Source organism: Mus caroli, chromosome 1 (genome assembly GCF_900094665.2).
Source record: "Mus caroli chromosome 1, CAROLI_EIJ_v1.1, whole genome shotgun sequence".
NCBI lineage: Eukaryota > Metazoa > Chordata > Mammalia > Rodentia > Muridae > Mus > Mus caroli.
Genome location: NC_034570.1, coordinates 161,926,401 through 161,946,759, shown reverse-complemented (window position 1 = coordinate 161,946,759; position 20,359 = coordinate 161,926,401). Strand labels below are relative to the sequence as shown.

Below are 20,359 nucleotides of genomic sequence, written 5' to 3'. Positions count from 1 at the left end.
CAGGAATCAAAATTACAATGTTTTCTAATAACTATTATTTCTATCACTGCCCACATCTGTATAATGTGTTACAAAATCAAGCAATACTCATTAATGTCTATGATAGGATATAGTATGACAGGAATTGTTGTCACTGATGTGGGTTATTGTCCTGGCTTTGCTAAGGAAATGTTTGCTAATAGGAAGTACTTAAAAAAAAATACACCTCTGGCTCTTAATTGAACTAGGTCAAGATGAACAAATAACTGTCTATAAGCCACGTTGAAAGGATATCTAGGCAGGCTTTTGAAAGATGGTAGATAACACACAGGCGTGGCCTGATGAATCTCTGGAAAATACACTGAGCAAAGTTGGTAAAAGCCATCAGAAGAGGTGGGAAATAGTCAAAAAAAAAAAACCCTCTCCACTTTGATAAAAGTTGAACAGAGGAAATCCAGTCTGTCCCAGATAGACTGGAGGGTTTGTGGAGCCTTTGAGGGGAGAGAGAGAGAGAGAGAGAGAGAGAGAGAGAGAGAGAGAGAGAGAGAGAGAGACCTGGAGAACCTACACTATACTCTCAGTAACGGGCATCTTTGTTTTCTATTCTTCTTTTTTAAAAGAGATTGTTCGTTGACAGTTTCCTCACAAATAAGGTGAGCTTTAGTCACTTTCACACCTGTTACTCTCCCATCCATCCTCCTCTGATTGGACTCTGCTCCCTAACAGTCATACCTGGCTTCACATCGCTTGGCGTCTGTGTGTGTGATCCACAGAATCTAATTATGGTTACCTACATGAGCACTAGTGGGCGGTTATTAGAGCATCTGCTATTTGTCAGTGGTAACAAGATCAAAGACCATGACACTCCTTCCCCCAGCAGCCGTTAACTGCCAATAGTCCCTTGGGGAGGGGAGGGCTCCATGAGCCTCACTCCTACCCATGATGAAATGTTGAAGGCCCAAGTCTGGCAGAGCTTCTGCAGCAAACCAAGAAATGTGTCATGATGGGAAGATGTCATTTCACAGCACACCTCCTTGTCTCCTAGCTCCTACATTCTTTCCACCCCTTCTTCCACAGTGTTTCCTGAGCCCTGATACAGATGCCTTGCTTAAAGCTGAGTACTCCACCATCACTGACTCTCAGGACTTTGACCAGGTATGAGTCTCTGAACTAACCACTGCCCACAGCTACGAGGCATCTCTGAGCAAGGCTGAAAGTAGTGCTAACTTGTGGGTATAAACATGAGTGTTTAGAAGGCAATTTAAGAGTATGTCCATTTAGCAAAGCAACAGTAATGGGTTCCCCCTGAGAGGTTCTGAAGCACCCAGCCACAGGTTCTGGACTAAGTTTATAGTATCAAACATGGGTTCCTTCTGGCTGGCCTCAAATCCAATCAGAAAGTAACAGGCTATTCCGACATAATCACACCACTATAGTACCAATGGGTACATTGTGTCAGGTAGGTCAGGATTGTAGCTTCACAGGTAAGACTATTAGTGACTCTTCTCCCCCAGTGGCCTGCATAGTGCCTTGCAGAGCTGTGAACGATAGTCAGCAGGGAGGAGACTTCCAGTTCAGTTCCAGCTTGACTTCTCTGTGTTCTGTATCCAAAGTATGTGCTTGGTCTCTTTAGCAGTGGGGTCTTACCATCAAATTCTGGTGGGCAACCAAGAGTGGTGGTGAGAGCCTGTCCTGTTTGGGGAGCCTCTGGGCCTCCCTGAACCTCCCTGACAGACAACTGGCAAGATGTTTCCCACCTGACATTGGTATTTCCATTCAATTCTGGCCACCCATACAGGGTAACCTTGTTTAAATTCTAATTATTAAATTTTAAATACATTTATGAAATACTAAGTTTCCAATCTTTCCTTTTGGTTTTCCCCCATCTGCCATTCCCTTCCACCACCACCACCTCCACTACCACCACCACCACACCCACCACACCCATTTAGACCATTCCAGCCCATTCTCCCAGCTTCTACTTTCATATCGCACTTGTGATCGAGATATTAAAAAAAAACGGGGGGGGAGGACTGAAGGGAGGGAAGAAAGAGAGATACCAATAAAACTAAAGACTCCAACTGAGTTGGAAGTTTGAGAGTCCAAGACCAGCCATAAAGTTCATTTTCAGGACACAGAAGCAAGCGCCACCTGACTATCAGCAGAACACCTTAGACTGTAGGAAAGACATCTTGGACAGAACCCTGTGCAGTTTGGGGGACAAAGATCCAGATCCCTAGTGACCCAGCAAACACTGGAAAGGACCCACCAGGGAGCACTTCCCACGGATGAGGCCAGCATGTGAGACCCAGCCTCACAAGGAACCATTCAGGGGTTAACAGGCATTTGGGACCGCAGGAAGGACCACCAAGACACTTGAGACTAGAAGGGCTGGACTTCATTCACACTCAAGCCATGCCCCCTTTTCCAGACAGCACTGTCCTACTGTGAGCTCTCTCTTGCACTTACTGTCAGTTTTACTCTCCTCCCTCCTCCTTCTCTCTGTTCTTTAATTCTCAATTTCCTTTCCATTGGTTTCCCAACGAGCATAGGTTAGCCCAGTTTGCAGGGTCTCTGTGGCCCCAGCTTCTGAGACCTAGTATTCATTGTATTACTTGACCTCTCTCTCTCTCTTTCATTCTACCCTTAGCCAAAACTGCCTCATTCCCCATGCCCATCTCTGTCCATATTGTTCCCTCACATATCACTCTGCTCTTGTCCCTCCTATTCCTACCCATGAGTGATATTGATATTCCTATCTTAGTGATATTGATCTATTCATATTTGTTTACTCCTCACAATGAGCAGAGATTAAAGGGTGGTCATTTGTTACGTGGCCATTACTATATGTTCCTTGTGGGTCTTCACTTTGATAGCAGCAATCATTTTTTCCCCCCAGGTAGAGTCTTCTTCAGGGGAGGGGACACTTCTTCAAGTGTCTTGGTGGTCCTTCCTGCGGTCCCAAATGCCTGTTAACCCCTGAATGGTTCCTTGTGAGGCTTCTTCTTCAGCACCTGATGCTGCTGCAAACATCAGCCAAGCAGAAAAGCAAAAAACAAAAAACAACAACAAAAATCCCAACCTTAGTGCAACCCCGTCACTTTTGAACATTTTGAATATTCCTCTTAAAGGAAAAGTCCAATTTTTTTAAAAAAAATTCAACCAGTAACCTAACTTAGATGATCCAGCCCCAATACAAAAACAAAACAAAACAAAACAAAACAAAACAAAACAAAACAAAACAAAACATCTGCCAACGTGTGAAAAAATGTGAAAAATGAAGACAATATATCTCAGTGCTCTGAGGATGGCAAAGGGGGTGTAATTATAGAGGTTGCTGAATGCTGAAAAAGAGGCAGAATGTCCATAGAAGCGGGTCTCTAACACCTTTGTGGCATGTGTCCTAGTGCCCCTGTCAGCCTCCTGAGACACCATGAGGAAAAGGGCAGAAGTGAGCCAAGTTCACATTCTAGGGCACAACTGGATATGGGCTCGAATTTGCCGTTCCAGACCCCGCCCCCTTGTTCTTCGCTTTACAACTCCATTCCCAGGATTCTCTCCTGAAGTCTAGTGAGCTGGACTTTATCCACTCAGGATTCACAGCGAGCATCACTGCACTCACCTGTCAGTCAGCTGCCACCCATTCCTCCCACCCCCACCAGCCCCTCGCTTTCCTGTGCACCCCACCTGGATCTTGAAGGTGTAGCTCTTGTAAACTAGATACTTTGGTCTTGTTTTTTTTTGGGGGGGGGTTGTTTTTGTTTTTAATCTTTTTAATAATCTTCCCTTTTGATTACTTACTGTAAGCATCAGTGTAGTTGGGTTTAGGTCCGCAATTTACTGTTTGATTATTCTTTTTGTTTTTAACATTTTTCCTTTTATTTAAACACTAGATTATTTTTTTAATTTACTTCTAGTAATGCCACTGTTGAGCTTTTAAGCATTCATATTTGTATTATTTCTTTGTTTTTTTTTCTCTATCAGCCTTGTGATCACAGTCTTAATGAAGTATTTGAGTCTCTTGACTACTGAGTTATCTTTCTAAATTGTTTTTGAGACAATGTCTCAGTACATAGTCCTGGTTGGTCTGAAATTGACCATGTAGATCAGGCTGGCCTCGAACTCACACAGATCCTCCTCCCTCTGCCCCCCAAGTACTGAAATTAATGCCATGGACCGTCCATCAGTCCTGGCTCCTCTTCCTAATTTTTATTGGTATGAGGACTTCTTTAGATATGTGTTCATATCCCTCCTAGGAGGTACACATTACAAATATCTTCTCCCACTCTATAAATTATCCTTTTATTCCCATAAGAGTTTCTTTTGGTTAGAAGACCTTGCTTCAGATTTATTTTTATTGTTATTTATGTATACATGTATGTCTCTGTATGTGAGTGTGTCATGTTCTCAAGTGCCCCCCGAGAGCAGAGGAAGGTGTCAGAGCCCCTGCATCCCCCCCCCATGTCAGTGCTGGGATCAGAACTCAGGTCCTCTGAAACATTAACAAGTGTTGTTAGCCATTAAGCCATCTCTCCAGCTCCAAAAGGAGCCTTAGATGTTGTTGTCATAGGCGCTAAGCTGTAAGTTCTCAACTGGAAAATAGGATGTATGGTAGAATTTCATTCATAGAGTTCATGTGAAGAATAAATAAGACAATGTAAATATATACACTCAGCATAACACCTGGCATTTAGAAAAGCATATTAAATACTATTTTCTCCCTTCTGCCCTCCCTGCCCCCATCTAACCTATTTCCTGTTTCTGAGTCTAGAAGTAACAGGTGAAAAGTAAAGAAGGCAAACTGCTGTTTAAAAAAAAAAATCCTACAAAGTGCGTGTGATTCTTCATCTGTAATAGAAAGTAAAATTCTTAGCAGTCATTCTTTCCTTCCTTTTGGAAATCTTATCACCGTGACATAAAAAACGTGAGATGACTCACGGTAACATGACTCCTCCTACTTAATCCCAGCTGAGGACCAGAGAGCTAAGACTACCAGACTGCCTTCTGTTCACTTTTACTGACTGACGACCTGAAAACGCTATGGCTCGTTTCTCAACGTACATCATCTTTACCTCTGTCCTCTGTCAGCTAACAGGTGAGTCTAACCATACCTTACCAGGTTCTCCTGACTTCCTCATCCTTTTAACTAATCACTGATACCTGGACGGAGAAGATAAGAAACAGCTCTTGGAACTAAGTCTCTTCTGACCACTCAGGGAAGGAGTGATTGAGAGGTTGTGGGCTGGGTTTCAGGAGACCTGTGTGCTACGCTCGCTCTCTGGTCTGATCCTGATCTGTTGTGAGTTAAGTGGAGAATGTGAATGCTTCCCTGGACTTCAGAGTCTCTCTGTCTTTTAGCTTTCCCTCCTTTTTGAGGACAAATTTAGGAGTAAAGTTATACACCTGTGTGTTGTTCATAGATATACTTTAATTAAATGTCTCTAAATAGATTTGATGATTATGTATAAGAATAAGGTCGATGGAAGGAACTATTTGAATTTATTCTCTTAACCCAAGCATCTCAATCTGCCTCCATTTAGAAAACTAATTAATTATGGGTACTCTGTGTTTACTCCTATAAAAGACTGGGGAACATGATGACCCTGTTATAGGCATGACAGTCATGAAAGACTTTACTTAGTGTTCTCTCACACAAGGAGTAATGGCTATGAACATGTGCTGTTTCTCTGTCTCTCTCTGTCTCTCTGTCTGTCTCTGTGTCTCTCTGTCTCTCTCTGCTTCTCTCTGTGTCTCTCTCTTTCTCTGTCTCTCTCTGCTTCTCTCTGTGTCTCTTTCTCTGTCTCTCTCTGTGTGTCTCTCTGTCTCTGTGTCTGTGTCTGTGTCTCTGTCTATCTCTTTCTTCTCTCTGTGTCTCTCTCTGTCTGTCTGTCTCTCTCTCTCTCCCCACACAGGACCTGTCATATCTGTATATACTAAGCCTACCTGAAATAACTTGCTCCCAAGCCACATAGCATTTTCAATCCTTTGGTCGCCATAGCAGACCATTCTGATTCAAATCTACAGACTGACGCTCCTCCTTGAATTCATCGAAGCTTTGCATTGTTAGGAAGCACCTGGCCTATGTAGCTTGTCCAAAAAACAGTCTTGTTTCTAAAATTTCTCCCTGAACGGAAATGATGGTCAGAATTAGAACTTACAGGGGAGGTAGGGGAGGGCATGCCAGGGCTTTGCAAAGCCCAGGTGCTCACCTGAAATAAATGTAGCACAATGGTCTATAAGGGGGGTAGCTCCCGCAGCCTTCATGTTCTCATCAGGATAAGGGGTCCAGCAGTCTGTTCCTCTGAGTGTTTTATGACTGAGAAATACAATGGTTTCAAGGAAAACAAAGATGAGTGTGGGGTGGGGGGGGATGTGGAGGACCACTGCAAAGAACCAAAAGCAGTGCAGAGAAGGGAGTGGAGGACCAACAAGAGGCACAGTGACTCAACCAGAATGAGGCAGGCTGGCTGTGTTGGCCAAGGGGTGTGATGGATTGGTAAATATGTGAGCTCCGTTGTATGTACCCCATTTACAATGCAGTTTTCAGGGGATGTTAGAAAAGGAGATGTTAGCTAAAGGACAATACATTTCAAACCACTTTTTTTCCTATGTGGGCAGTACTTCTCACTTACAAACAAAAACAAATGTGTAAGTGATTCTATGTGTGGTCGAAGCCTCTCTGTAAGTGAGAGAGTCCCAAAGCCAGATTTAAACCTCCCCCTGAGCTCCCCAGAAAGACTGAGATCTTGAAACCCTAACTGTAGCAAGAGGCATAGGGAAAATCTCACCTTTAGCGTCCACTCAGGGAAGGAGTGATTGAGAGGTTGTGGGCTGGGTTTCAGGAGACCTGTGTGCTACGCTCGCTCTCCGGTCTGATCCTGATCTGTTGTGAGTTAAGTGGAGAATGTGAATGCTTCCCTGGACTTCAGAGTCTCTCTGTCTTTTAGCTTTCCCTCCTTTTGAGGACAAATTTAGGACATGGCCTCCCATGTCACCCTAAGTCTCTAGATGCCAGTCTCCCTGTCAGAGCAATAGAATGGAACTGGACTAATTATTACCACCTGAAGATTCCTCCCCATTCTGAGATGTTCTGTTCTTGATTTCCTTGAGGAGGGAAGCTTTGATGTGGTGGTGCATTTGTAGAATTTGTAGGACTGGGCTGGCAAGCAGTTGAGCTCTGGACCCTAAGTCCCCTCCCCTGTGTCTTCCTCCTGGGGTTCCATTCTGAGTTTGTAGCTACTGTTACCTTTGATCTTTCTGGGAGAATGTAACAAGAGGGAGGAGTGAAAAGATGAAAGGGAGCTGACAAGAGAGAGAGATGCAGTCTCATTCCACTCTGGGGTATTTCTCAGAGGTGATGATGTTCATTCACATGAGAGACAAAGGCAGAGGCAGACAGATGGTCCAGGTGGACTGCTGTGGTGCTCGAGGCTCTGGCTCACTAAGAAGTTGTCCATTCCTGTTTGGGGAACTACTTCTCTCACATGTTGCAGATGTGAAAGTAGAAAGACTGAAAGCCTTCTCAAAGCACCCTCTGCCCTTGGCTCCTGCCTCCCCACTTGCTGTCAGGCTGCTCTGTATTTGTCAAAACATTTTCAGATCCACATTCGCTCTTCAACTTCTCCGAATTCCTAGGACATGAAGGTAGTTTTCTTCCTATAAGGTTTTGGAGAACTGAAACTCAAAATAGTAAGTGAAAAAAAATCAAAACACAGGCCTCTGAGATGGAGGATCACAGCACCCTCATCTCTCAAACTGAGAGACAAACGCTGGGCCTCATGGGCATCCACCAGGAATTCTACCACTGAGCTACACCTCTGCCATTTTGGTGGCCTTGGAAAAGTCACTCAGCCCTAGTATCCTTGTTTATAAATGAAAAGTTAAGATGAAAATGAAGGAAGACTTATGTCAAGGTATTCCAGAGGTATGGCTTTGAACAAGGTTTTCAGTGAGATTTATTTCAGATAGACAGAGAAGCTGAAGCACAAAAATAGCATGAAATTAAAAGAAAGTAAACCAAAGACTGGAGAGATGGCTCAGGGGTTAAGAACACTGACTGCTCTTCCAGAGGACCCGGGTTCAATTCCTAACAACCACATGCCAGCTCACATCTGTGTGTAACTCCACTTCCAGAGGTTTTGATGCCTTCACACAGATATACATGCAGGCAAAACAGCAGTGAACATAAAATAAAAATAAAATAAGAAAAGAAATGAACTAAGGGGCTTGTCAGATAAAGGCACTTACCACCCAAGTCTGACAACCTGAATTCAAATCCCACAACCCACATAAATGTGAAAGGAGACATCTGACTCCAGAGTTCTTTTATGGCTTCCACAACACACATATCATGCATTCATGTACACACACACACACACACACACACACACACACACACACGGATCAAGAAAAAGAAGAAGCCTGGTTACTTGTCCAGTGGGTTTTGTATTTTCCTACAGCTTTATATCATAATCTTGGCCTTAAAGCTGAAGCCCCAGGCTTCTCTCAGATAGGACCATTCTAAGTCACGTGACAACTCTAAGGCAATCCCTTAAGCTGAGCGCTGTCAGACTTAAACCTCTTGGCTACTGGGTAACAAGAGAGAGATGAAGTGGACACAGAGAAAACAAGCTACACCCTTTTCTCTTGGCATGTGGGAACGTGACATCTGAGGGAGGTTGGTTAGTCTCCGGGACCCAGATCTTCAGAAGGTACTAGTGGCCATACTCGTCTAACAAACATGCCCAGCCAAGAAAACATGGCCCGGCCCAAAACTGGAAACGTACTTACAACATTGTGTGATTTGATTAGTAGCTTCACTTTGCAGTTCTCAAGGGCCAATTTTTCAGAAGAGAGTCAAGGTGCTGTGTCCAAAGGTTGGGAGTGCTTGTGAGTCTAGTCTCTAGAGCCTTGTGATTGCACAGGTCAGGTTTAGCCCTCCCATGGGATCCTCCTCACAATGAGCAAGTGCTCATTGCTTCCCTTCTCGTGTAGCACATGTAGTTGCTCAATTGTCTGTTTCTCACAACTTTGTGAATGCAAGAATCACGACCATCTTGCCCAAACCTTCAGTTCTGATTTTAGCTAAAAAAACAAAAAAGGCCTGGCATACAAGCACCTGTATGCAGACACTCACAGCCAACCACTGGACTGAGCCCAGGAACCCAATGGAAGAGCTAGGGAAGGGCTGAAGGAGCTGAAGGGGACTGCAACCCCATAGGAAGAACAACAATATCAACTAACTGGACCCCTCAGAGCTCCCTGGGAATAAACCAGCAACCAAAGAGTATATATGGGTGGATCCATGGCATCAATGGGAGGGGAGGCACTTGGCCCTGTGGAGGTTTGATGCCCCATCAAAGGGGAATGCTAAAGGAGAGAGGCAGGAGTGGGTGGGGGTGGGGGTGGGGGGATAGTACCCTCTTAGAGGCAAAGGAGGTGGGGGATAGGATGGAGTTTGCAGGGGGGCTGGGAAGGGGGGCAACATTTGACATGTAAATAAATAAAATAATCAAAAAGAATGCCTGGCATAGCAAACACATCTACTTAGATACTGGCAAACTGTAGTCATACCTAGACGTGGTAACGCTAACACAAAAACTCAGTTTCAGTTCATTTTAGGACATTATTTTTAAATGTCTGTGGTTCCTAGATCCCCTTTCCCAGCCAACAAGGATAATAAAACCAAACTGGTTGGAATTTACCAGCCCTGCCCTTTGTTCATTGTTTGGGAAATGGCAGGGAGTGATTTTCTTCAGTTAGCTTCTTTGTCCATCCTGAAGATACACTTAAGATAGAAGAGGGGCAGGAGGATCAAGAGTTTAAGGCCATGGCACTGGAGAGATGGCTCAATGGTTGAGAGCACTCACGGCGCTTGCAGAGGACTTGGGTTTCATTCCCAGGACCCCCATGGTGGCTCCTAAACAGTTCCAGGAGATCTAATGCCCACTTCTGACTTTGGCAGGCACCAGGCACACGCATGATATACATACATTCAGGCAAAACACTCATCTACATCAAATCAAATTTTAAAAACCTAAAAATTTTTTTTATTAAAAAAAAGAAAAAGGAATTCAAGGCCATCATTGGTCGCTTAATTGTATAGCAAGTTTGAAGCCTGTTTGTACCACATAAGACCCTGCTTTTTAAAAAGAAAAGAAAAAAGAAGAGGAGAACTCTGCCCCATGTCATTCTCCACTTCAATTCCAACAAGGCTCAGTGAATCTCAGCTGTTTCTTCACACCTACGCCACACTACTCACATCTGTGATGACATTAATCCTGAGAAAATAGAGACCCACAGTGGGAGAGAGAGAACAGAGGCCTTCCCCTTGGCTTACTTGCCTGCACACATGCTAACTAACACACTGAAGCCGCATTGTCACAGCCCTGCCACTTAACCACATTGCTCTGCCTTGAATGTGGTTTGCCCCGCCCATGGGTTTGATACCAGCATCTAAGTCACCACTGTGGAGAAGTAGAGGTGATAAGACCTTCAACAGATGAGGCCTCCCAGAAGGTGACAAGGATACCAGGCTGAGAGAGAATCACCGCTGCCTCCTGGCAGTAAGTGTCCTGAGAGCAGATTTGTTATAATGAAACCTTTCTGTTCTTGGCCCCGTCCACACTGCTTCTCTTTCTGTTTCTCTACCATCTTGTGACCCAACCAAGAGAGTCTTCATCAGAGGCTTCACGCATGGCATTGTATACTCAGAGTTTCAACCTCCCAAACTGTAAATTAAGTAAACCTCTTTCCCTTATAACTATTCAGCCTCACATATTTTGTTACTGCTTCAGAAAAGGATTAATATATACCACAAATATATTCCCCCAATACTCGTGTGAAAATTAAGTTACTTGAAGGTTTAGGAATTGGACCCACATGGGGCACAAGTGATACCCAATCATCAGCTGACTTCAAAATATTTACCCTTCCTGTCTCTGTTGTTGAAATGAAAACAATGAGCTCATCAATTGGTTAAAAGAAAAGAAGAAACAGAATAAATTAGATTTTTATCTGTAACTTTTCCTCATACTATTTTTACATATCTTGAGTTAACTAAAGTAAATGTGGCTTAAAACCTCCTGGCCTTCCAGTTATGGAAGTAGGGAGTGTCCTAAAAACTCATTCACTAGATCATTTGAAAATATTGGAGGAATCCAAAGTATATCTGTGTGCTGGCTGATAAATTAGAAGGGAACATGTTTGAAAATAGAAATTTGTTCCAGGAAGAGAAGCAAGTACTTTTGAATATTATCTTAGCAAAAAGTTTGTAGATCCCCCTCCCCCATCCAGACCTGTAATTAAGAGAGTAAGTAGGTCTTGATCTATAAGATGCAGGTATAAAAGTTCTTCTTCTAACAACTGTAACAGCTAAAGAAGGTCACAGGGCATGCTTTAAATTGTTGGCCCCAATTGAAAGGACTTTCGTGAGCCCCAGATTTTGTTCATTAAACTTGTATACACAACCACCCAGTCACCATCACTGGAAAGACTTAGTTTCTTCTGGAAGTTCCACCAAGAGTTCATTCTCTCATGATGGAGTCACATAACCAGGGAAAATTGCTTCAGAGTCATACTCTACATGGTGAGGTAACTGTGGTGAAACAGAAACAAGACTTTCTTGTGAAATGAAAGCCATACTGTAATCTCTAACATGCGGAGGGGAGCACCACAAGTGGTGCTCCCCCGTGGGGCAGTGGACTGAGCCAGGAATCTTGGTTAAGGTTGAGTAAGTTCAGAGACCCCAGCACCCATCTGAGGACAAGGCGTCTCCTTGCTCCCTACCAAGATTCCTGACCCTGGAGCACATGGCCACTCTCCCTACGTAGGATTGTGACCAACGGTTATGTAGATCAGAACAGCGTTCTCCCTGCTAATGAGATATCTGAACGGGTCCTGAGGGCTTAGCCAATCAACTTCCCTTCCAGGACATTCCTTCCTGCAAAAGGTATTTAATCTCTGGTCCACCCTGAGGAAGTGGTAGACACCCATTTTCCATGATGAACAGTCAATAAACAGTATAGATAAGCATACATCCTCCCTCTCATCAAGAACCACTATAGAGAGCAAGGGGGAGCCTTCTACAGAGCCCCACTGTCTAAGTCTCCCGCAGAGCAGAAGGCCCCTCCATGCTCCCAGACAATCACTGCTAAGCTAAGGACAATTGCTAATGAGCTAACCCGAACCCCCTCCCCACACTACCCCTCCTCCCACCCTGGGCTTGTCCTTGGCCTGCAGGCCCCCTTCGTTCCTGACTACATGGCAACTGGTCAGCCTGAGCCTGCCTCGTTTTTCATCCGTGCTGAGGTCCACATCCTACGCTATATTCTTTCACCCCCTGAGCTGTGCCTATGAAATTCCTGCAAGCCCAGCACTTGATGGTGGCACAGGGTAAATGCAGTCTAGCCTTCCGTGTTTCGTCTGACCAATGGAATTCTCATAACTCACTGGAAAGGTGGAACATGGAACAACACTCCCCTCGTATGCAAGGTGAGCACCACAATAGTCAGACTCACGGTTTTCCTTCTTCCTACACGAACATGTTAGAATGCAGGTAGGTGAAAACTTCTTACAGGGATGACCCTGAGTCCACTAATACATCATAAACTAGGAAGAAAACTCGCCCCAAAACATGTCAGCTATTGCTATTACTACAAACATTCTGTTTTCCTCCCATTGCCCTGATTCATGCTTGTGAACCACTGGCCCCAGGCTGGGCAGCCTAGCTTATCATCTTCAGGCAGAGCTGTCTCTGGAGCAATTTTGCAGTCCTAAGAGACCCAGATAGAAACTTCCTTTGTTGTTCCCACACAGGAACCTATCAAGGATGGAGCTGGGCTTTCAAAATTACCAAAGAGCTTGGGGGATGGGGGTATCTGAGACTGTGATGCAGTATCAGTCTGGCAGGTTCTGATCTCAACGCTTTTGTGTGGATGGGGTTCTGCTTGTATTGAACTTAGATATTTCTCAGGATTTTCCAAGGTCCCAAAGGACATAAGTAATTTGTGGCAAGAACTGACATTATGGTTTCTGTGTCTGCAGTCACAGCAGCTTCTGGAACTCTGAAGAAGGTGGCCGGGGCCCTTGAAGGATCTGTGACATTCACTCTGAATATCACTGAAATAAAGATTGACTATGTTGTATGGACATTCAACACATTCTTTCTTGCCATGGTAAAAAAAGATGGCGTTACATCACAAAGTAGTAACAAAGAAAGGATAGTCTTTCCAGATGGACTCTACTCCATGAAGCTCAGCCAATTGAAGAAGAATGACTCTGGCGCCTACCGTGCAGAGATTTACAGTACATCAAGTTCGGCTTCCTTAATCCAGGAGTATGTGCTGCATGTCTATGGTAAGCATGTTTACCTCTGATGGTAGATCGCTGGCAAATGGATGTAATGAGCATCCTGAAACCAGAGAGAATCAAGTCAAGATTGGTGATCACACAGCAAGGATCACGGGGCAGAGGACTCCCAAATGGATGACATAGAACTGGCCCATAAGGTCTCTGCATACTTTGAGATTCCATAAGAGGCTGTGCAGTATAGACAATGGGTAACCTAAGAACTGACTTTCAGCCAGGTGGTGGTGGCATGCCCCTTTAATCCCAGCACTCAGGAGGCAGAGGCAGGCAGATCTCTAAATTCCAGGACAGCTAGAGCTACATTGAGAAACCCTGTCTCAACTACAGCAGCAACAAAATGGCTATCACAGAGATAGAAGTCAAGGGTTGGCTAATTACTAAGTGCATGGCTTTAGCCAGGTTGCTTTCTTTAAGTCTTAGTTTCCATATATGGAAGAAGATAATGATGCCTACCTTAATAAGATTATTAGATACAAATTTACTATATGCCTTCCCCTATAGACTCTGAGCAATTGCGAAATAGACACAAAAATAAGGTAAGATGCAGGTACTTTGGCTCATGCCTGTAGTTATAGCTAATCTGGAGGTTGGGGCAGGAGAACTGCTTGGACTCAGGATTCAGAAGCTAGCCTGGGCAACAGAAAGAGAAAGGTGAAGAGGGAGGGAAGGGGGAAGGAACAACCACTCAGGGAACTTACACTTACAAAACAGTCACTCAGCTATCTACCAGAAGAGTTAGATGTCTTGTGCACTGACTTACAGTATCAGAGAAACTAAGAGAAGGAACCCAAGATTTGCTTGCTGGAAGTAGGCAATACACCTTAATCCGGGTTTATGGCCCAGAGAGACACTGTAGGAACCAACAGAAATCTGTAGATAATCTGCAGGCAGTCTAGCTGGGGGAGGGGGTTGAAGAGGAAAAAGGTATTTGAGCAAAAATATTTAATGGACCAAGCTCTAGGGTAGACAATGAATGCCACTCTCATCTCACTAATAAATTGTTTGCTGATCCTCCGAGCATAAAGGAATGGGAGCAAGATGGTAGGGAAAAGTGTTACTCTGGTATTATTCTCTCCTGGAGAGGAGAAGGGAAAATGTGTTCAAGAAAATCAGGTGACAAGTGATAAGAAGCCCCTGGGTAAAGACAGACAACATCTAAAATGCAAATAAGCACAGTGCTTGCCCTGAAGCTAGGCTTAGTGGCTGTCAGTTCCTGGTTATTTCTGCTGTAATAGCTGGTGTTACTCTTGCTATGTAGAGAAGAGCCAAGCAGACTTTCCCACATAATAATAAGATAATAATATTTTGCAAGGGAGGGGGAAATGCATGCCTTTCATCCTAGCACTCAGGGAGGCAGAGGCAGGTGGATCTCTGTGAGTTTGAGGCCAGCCTGGTCTAGACAATACACTTCCAGGACAGCCAGAACTATAGGACTACACACACACACACACACACACACACCGTGAAAACAAACAATTAAAACAAATCAAAAACAAAGAAACAAAAGAATAAGGCATTTTACTCTGATTTGTTGCTTCCCTACCCTTCGTGGACTCCCCAGGGAGATTCAGGTCCTGGATGTGGAAGGTTAACTCAACTCCGAGAACGCAGAGTTCAGTACTAACTTCAGTCCTTTGTTATTCCTTCTCTTTCACAGAGCATTTGTCAAGGCCCAAGGTCACTATGGATCAGCAAAGCAACAAGAACGGCACCTGCATAATCAATCTGACATGTTCCACGGATCAGGACGGGGAGAATGTGACCTACAGCTGGAAAGCTGTGGGGCAGGGGGACAATCAGTTTCATGATGGTGCCACCCTCCCCATCGCCTGGAGATCAGGAGAGAAAGACCAGGCCTTAATATGCATGGCCAGGAATCCAGTCAGCAACAGTTTCTCAACCCCCGTCTTTCCCCAGAAGCTCTGTGAAGGTGACAGTCTCCTTTTGCCAGGAGCCTCTGGTTGAAGAAATGATAGCCTTCTTTAGCTCCCAGTTCCTATGGAAACAGGCTGTGCCGACTAAAGGCTTCTGAGAAACCACCAGGGTGGGAGGGAAGTGGAAGTTAGATTCTCTTCCCTAGGTAGCTCCACCACACACACAGCCACCCTCCTCATGCCTCTACTACTCATTTTCCCTTTAAAGATGCTGCCACGGATCTAACTTCACCCAGGGGCATCCTATACATCCCGTGCATCTTAGCAGTGCTCATCCTATTTGCTGTCTTGCTGATTATTCTTCATATTAAGTGGATAAAGAAAGGAGAAGGTAAAACATGAATTCTTTTGTCTTCATATATTTTCTCCCTTTTATCCTTCAAGCAATATATTATATCTGTGTATAAGATTTCATGTTAATTTAGTATTAAATATAAAGATAAGAGGGAGTGGCCTCTTCTCTTAAGAAGTGCAGAGTCAATGGCTGGAAAGATAGCTCATTCAATAAAGTGCTTGCCATACAAGTTTAAGGACCTGAGTTCAAATCCCAGAACTCACCTTAAAAAAAAATTCCAATGTGGCAGAATGCACTAATAATCCCAGCACTGGGGAAGTAGACATAGGTGCATCCCTGGAGCTAACTGGCCAACTGTCCTAGCCTAACTAGTTAGTTCAAGTGAGCAAGAGAACCTGTCTTATAAAACAAGGTGGGCCATGCCTGAGGAGCAACACCCAAGGTTGACCTCTGGCCTTCCAACAGTGCACATGCACTCATACCCACGAGTGCACACACACACATACACACATGAATATGAACACACACATGTACATATACACAAAGAGAAGAGCACAGTCAGCTGTATGCCTTAGCTCCAAACTAGAGAGGGCATTCCTTGCTTTCTCTCCTGAAGGAGAGAAGGTGCCCCCTTCTGTCCTTTTCTCAGAAGGACATAGAGATGTGGCCTTTCTGATGACACAGATCCTACCTACATGGCTGATTCTCATTCTGTTCCTGCCTGGCAGACAATGGTCTCCCAGCCCTTCCTGTCCCCATCCCTGCCAGTGCTCCAACCAGCCTGTCTTCTCTACTCAATCAGCACCAAGACCCCCTATCTCTTCACCTCAGGCTAGACATATTCCTCTTGGATACACCTTTTTCTAACTCTCTACAGTGTGCCCCCACACTGTGTCCCAACGCCCTCGTTTGTTTCTTCCCTCCGCACTGGTACTCTCCACGGGAGAGTGGAGGGTGGGCTAGAGAGAAGTACAAATGCAGACTTGGAGATAGATCATCTTCCTCTGTCAGAGACATTCTAGAGCATTCCTGACCTCCTCTGCTTCCCACTTTGGCTACCTGGATCTCGAGGTCAAGAAGTGACATGACAGCTGGGCGTGGTGGCGCACGCCTTTAATCCCAGCACTCGGGAGGCAGAGGCAAGCGGATTTCTGAGTTCGAGGCCAGCCTGGTCTACAAAGTGAGTGCCAGGACAGCCAGGGCTACACGGAGAAACCCTGTCTCGAAAAACCAAAAAAAAAAAAAAAAAAGAGGTGACATGACACAATGACTAACTTGGCCTGATTTGTCAAGAACTTCCTGCATTTTACCACTGGAAGTGCCCTGTTCTCAAAAGCATTGCCATTTCACAATGAGTAGGATGGTTAGGCACCCTGAGTAGGACCATCCAGGGCCAGGGGAGATGGTGGTATAAGAGAGGCGGCCTTTGATTCTCTCAACCTGGTTTCAGGATGTGAGGAAGACAAGAAGAGAGTGGACAGGCACCAGGAAATGCCCGACTTGTGCCCTCACTTAGAGGAGAACGCAGACTATGACACAATCCCTTACATGGAAGTGAGTCCTTGTCCAATTTTTTTTTTCTGTGACCAGTTCCACCTCTCTAAGGCCTTCCCTGCTTCGCTTGAGACTTCTCCCTACAGGCTCAGATAGTATGGAGAGCAGAAGGGGATTAAGATGTATAGTCCTAAACCTTCAGTCAGCCTGCCTCCCCCGCCCCACACACACCTTAATTCTTGTCTACACAGAAGTTGCAGCCTAGAACACCTGACTCTGACCCAAACCTGTAACACTTATGCGAGCAGTTACATGAGTCATCTTTTCCTTTTCACAGTTTATGATGGCAGTCTTTAATTCCTCACAGGAGGTGGGAGGTGCCAGGTGGGCCTGGTGTGTAGCCTAGTCAATTTCTGAAGTCACAGCTGTCTCTTTCTGTCACCCACTCCCTCTTCTCTTGTTCAGGTTACATCCTGGAGGGACTGCAAGGCTGCTCTGCATGGCCGGAACAGACTTAAACTAACTCAGGATGTTTATCTCTGATAATGTTTTTGTCCTCCGTGATGCTCCATTTTCAGTTCACTGGGCATCCTTACTCTTTCTCCAGGAGCCCTTCAACTATTGGATAGAGTCCATTTGCAACACTAGCACTATAATTTCACGTCAGCCTTTAGCCACCTTAGGACACTCACAGTTCATGAGACATATCACAACATATTTTGAAATCCATTGAAACATAATACAGAAAATAATACAGAAGAGCAAATCTAGCAAATATATGAATAAAAAGCAATGGTACTCTTTAAAAGTGATTAATATACATCTTTATAGCAGAAATGAAACAAGAGAACTTCTACTGCCCTCACCTATTCTAGAACCTTCTTTTTCTTCTCTCCACCTTGTCTTTCTTATACTTTGCTTTCTTTGGGTTGTCTCCCTGGTCTTGTCTACATGACTGTTTTGTGTTTGTTAATAGAAAAGAAGACCAGAAGAAGATGCACCAAACACATTTTATTCCACTGTGCAGATCCCCAAAGTGGTAAGAAGCTGTCCAGCTGAGCATCATCTTACTTGCCAACCCCTTTCCCTGGATCATGCTGGGGCTCAGATTTCTTAGACCAAGGGATTCTCAAGGGATTAAAACAGACCCCTGCTGGCTCCTCATGTCTGCCTTCATGTGGAGAGTTCTCGCTCCCTGCCTGTGATGCCAGAGATATGGCCATTGAGATTTGAGCATGTCTTCAGGATAGTTTTTCATGACTTTGTTTGAGGCTACCCAAAAAATATAGGCAAAAGATAAAAACAGAGTAGGGAAGGGATTCTAGATTGGAATGATAAAGAAAATCAGAAGGGTTCTGTCTAAGGTCATGGATGAGGAAAAGAGTTTGTGCTATGTCATGGATGGCGACTCCCTTTGTGGCAACTCCCAACACTCAAGAGCCGCTGGTAACCTGAGGAGGGAGATTTGCTTGCTCTGGCTATAGAACATCTGCTTTGCAGCCTTCCTCTTAAACTGCAGTTGTGGTGAAATGTCCGCAGCTTGTACTCTGCTGGAACAATGCCTTCTTCTCTGTTTTCCTTTCCTCTCCAAAACAATCAAAATGATAATGATGCTGGAGATGATTTCCTTAGTGGAAGACACACTTGTGAATTAACTCTAAGACTGCATGGCTTGCTAAGGATGGAGAAAGATAAAAACAAACAAACAAAACAAAACAAAACAACAAACAAACAAAAAACAAAAAAACATTTCACTTGGAGAATAATCTCTCTAAGCTAAAAGTAAACCGGAGGCCCTTGCATGGAGGAACTATGGGTTGGGCACCTTTAGAAAGAGCGTCTGGGATGAAACAGTTATCACAGGTGGCAGGGTGGGCTTTTGGGGTCCCACTTGGGGTTTAATAATAAATACATCTGCATAGTATAAGGCTGTTAGCCTGTTTACTGGGGCAGTTCCTCAGCTAGCCCATCAGATCAACCCACCTTCCATGTGACTCTCTCTTTCTCACTTCGCTCTACTTCCCTGACCTGTTTCTGACCTGCTCCCATCCCTCTGCCCTAGCTCCAGCCTCCAGCTCTTTATTCCTCAGCTTGTATCTAGAGCAACAATGCTATTAGCATAGTCGGAGATATTCTGCCCGCCCGCCCGCCCNCCCGACAGCAGCTTGCCTCTCTTTGCCGGCAGGTAAAGAAGCTGCAAACTTTTACATATCCTGCCAGCCTGGCACCACTCTGCAGAGCAATTAACAGTTGAGGATTGGGGAAGGGGGGGCACACACCTTCATAGCCAGCTGATGTCTTGTGTGTGTGTGGGGGGGGGGGTAGGTTATCCCCAAACAGTCTTCTGTGAGAGATCCAGAACTCTGCCCATGTTCAGTGTTTTTCTTCATGTCTGCCTGCAGGAGAAGAGTCCCAGCTCCCTGCCTGCCATGCCACTCGTGCCAAGGTCATTAAGCTTTGAAAATGTTATCTAGATGACAGCACTCCGTCCTCTCCAGAAAAAACAAAAACAAAAACAAAGAACTGCAAAACAAACAAAACCTCACCATTCTGAGCAGAAATGAAAACTTCTGTCAAAGACTGAACGTAAATGTCTCCCTGCCAGACCCACATGTTTGCATCCAGACAGAGAAGGTCAGGCTCGAGGGCTTTCGGGGTACAATGACTCTTGGGGACTGGGATACAGCCCATTCAGACATTCTGACGAAGAATCTCGCTCTGCCCAGCCTGTCTCCGGTAACGATGAATGAGGCTGTGTTCATAGGCAGTGGACTAATGTGCCTGATGAAGAAATTTTTGAGAAAGCACAGCGTCTAGGCTGTGGCACAGCCACGTTCGCTGTTTTTATTCACATTTATAGCTGTATGTAAATAATCTCAATCATTCAGTTCCCAGATAAAAGATGCACAACCTTTTATATTTATAATAAGCCTTTATAGCCCTAGAGCTGGGCAGATGTCGACCCTCTAAGCCATTTTTGCCTACTTCCCTATCAAGATATAATTTGCCATGTTCCATCTAGGCTGCTCTTACTCCAATTGGCCCAGCCCTCATGGCCATATTTTCATGATTCCCCAACACAATGGCGTCTTCTCTCTCTACCATCTCTCTCTTCTCTCCTCACGATCCTCCTGCCTCAGATCCCAAGCCTGGGAACCAAAAACGTCACCTACCTCTCTTCTGCCCTGCTATAGGCTGCCGACATCTTTATTCACCCAATAGTTTTAAATTAAGGAGCAGGGAAACAGGGCATCACTTTGTGTAGGTGAGGATTCTCTAGTCCCAGAGG

At 44.8% G+C, this 20,359-nt stretch overlaps 1 protein-coding gene across 3 annotated transcripts; it reads left to right on the top strand.

Moving 5' to 3' along the window:
- The first annotated feature begins 590 nt into the window (after positions 1 to 590).
- On the top strand, positions 591 to 19,912 carry Slamf7 (SLAM family member 7). 3 transcript variants are annotated; one of them, XM_029479565.1, is made up of 9 exons: positions 591 to 632; positions 1,057 to 1,134; positions 4,948 to 5,074; positions 13,024 to 13,335; positions 15,005 to 15,277; positions 15,490 to 15,612; positions 17,027 to 17,130; positions 18,047 to 18,109; positions 19,473 to 19,912. In XM_029479565.1, exons 3-9 carry the CDS (start codon positions 5,020 to 5,022, stop codon positions 19,542 to 19,544), a joined length of 1,002 nt encoding a protein of 333 aa, XP_029335425.1. In that variant the 5' UTR covers positions 591 to 632; positions 1,057 to 1,134; positions 4,948 to 5,019; the 3' UTR covers positions 19,545 to 19,912. The 3 variants fall into 3 exon arrangements, with proteins under 3 accessions (XP_029335425.1, XP_021023812.1, XP_021023829.1); XM_021168153.2 differs by lacking the exon at positions 19,473 to 19,912 and having other exon boundaries at positions 18,047 to 18,187; XM_021168170.2 differs by lacking the exons at positions 591 to 632; positions 1,057 to 1,134; positions 17,027 to 17,130 and having other exon boundaries at positions 4,987 to 5,074.
- Positions 19,913 to 20,359: the final 447 nt, after the last annotated feature.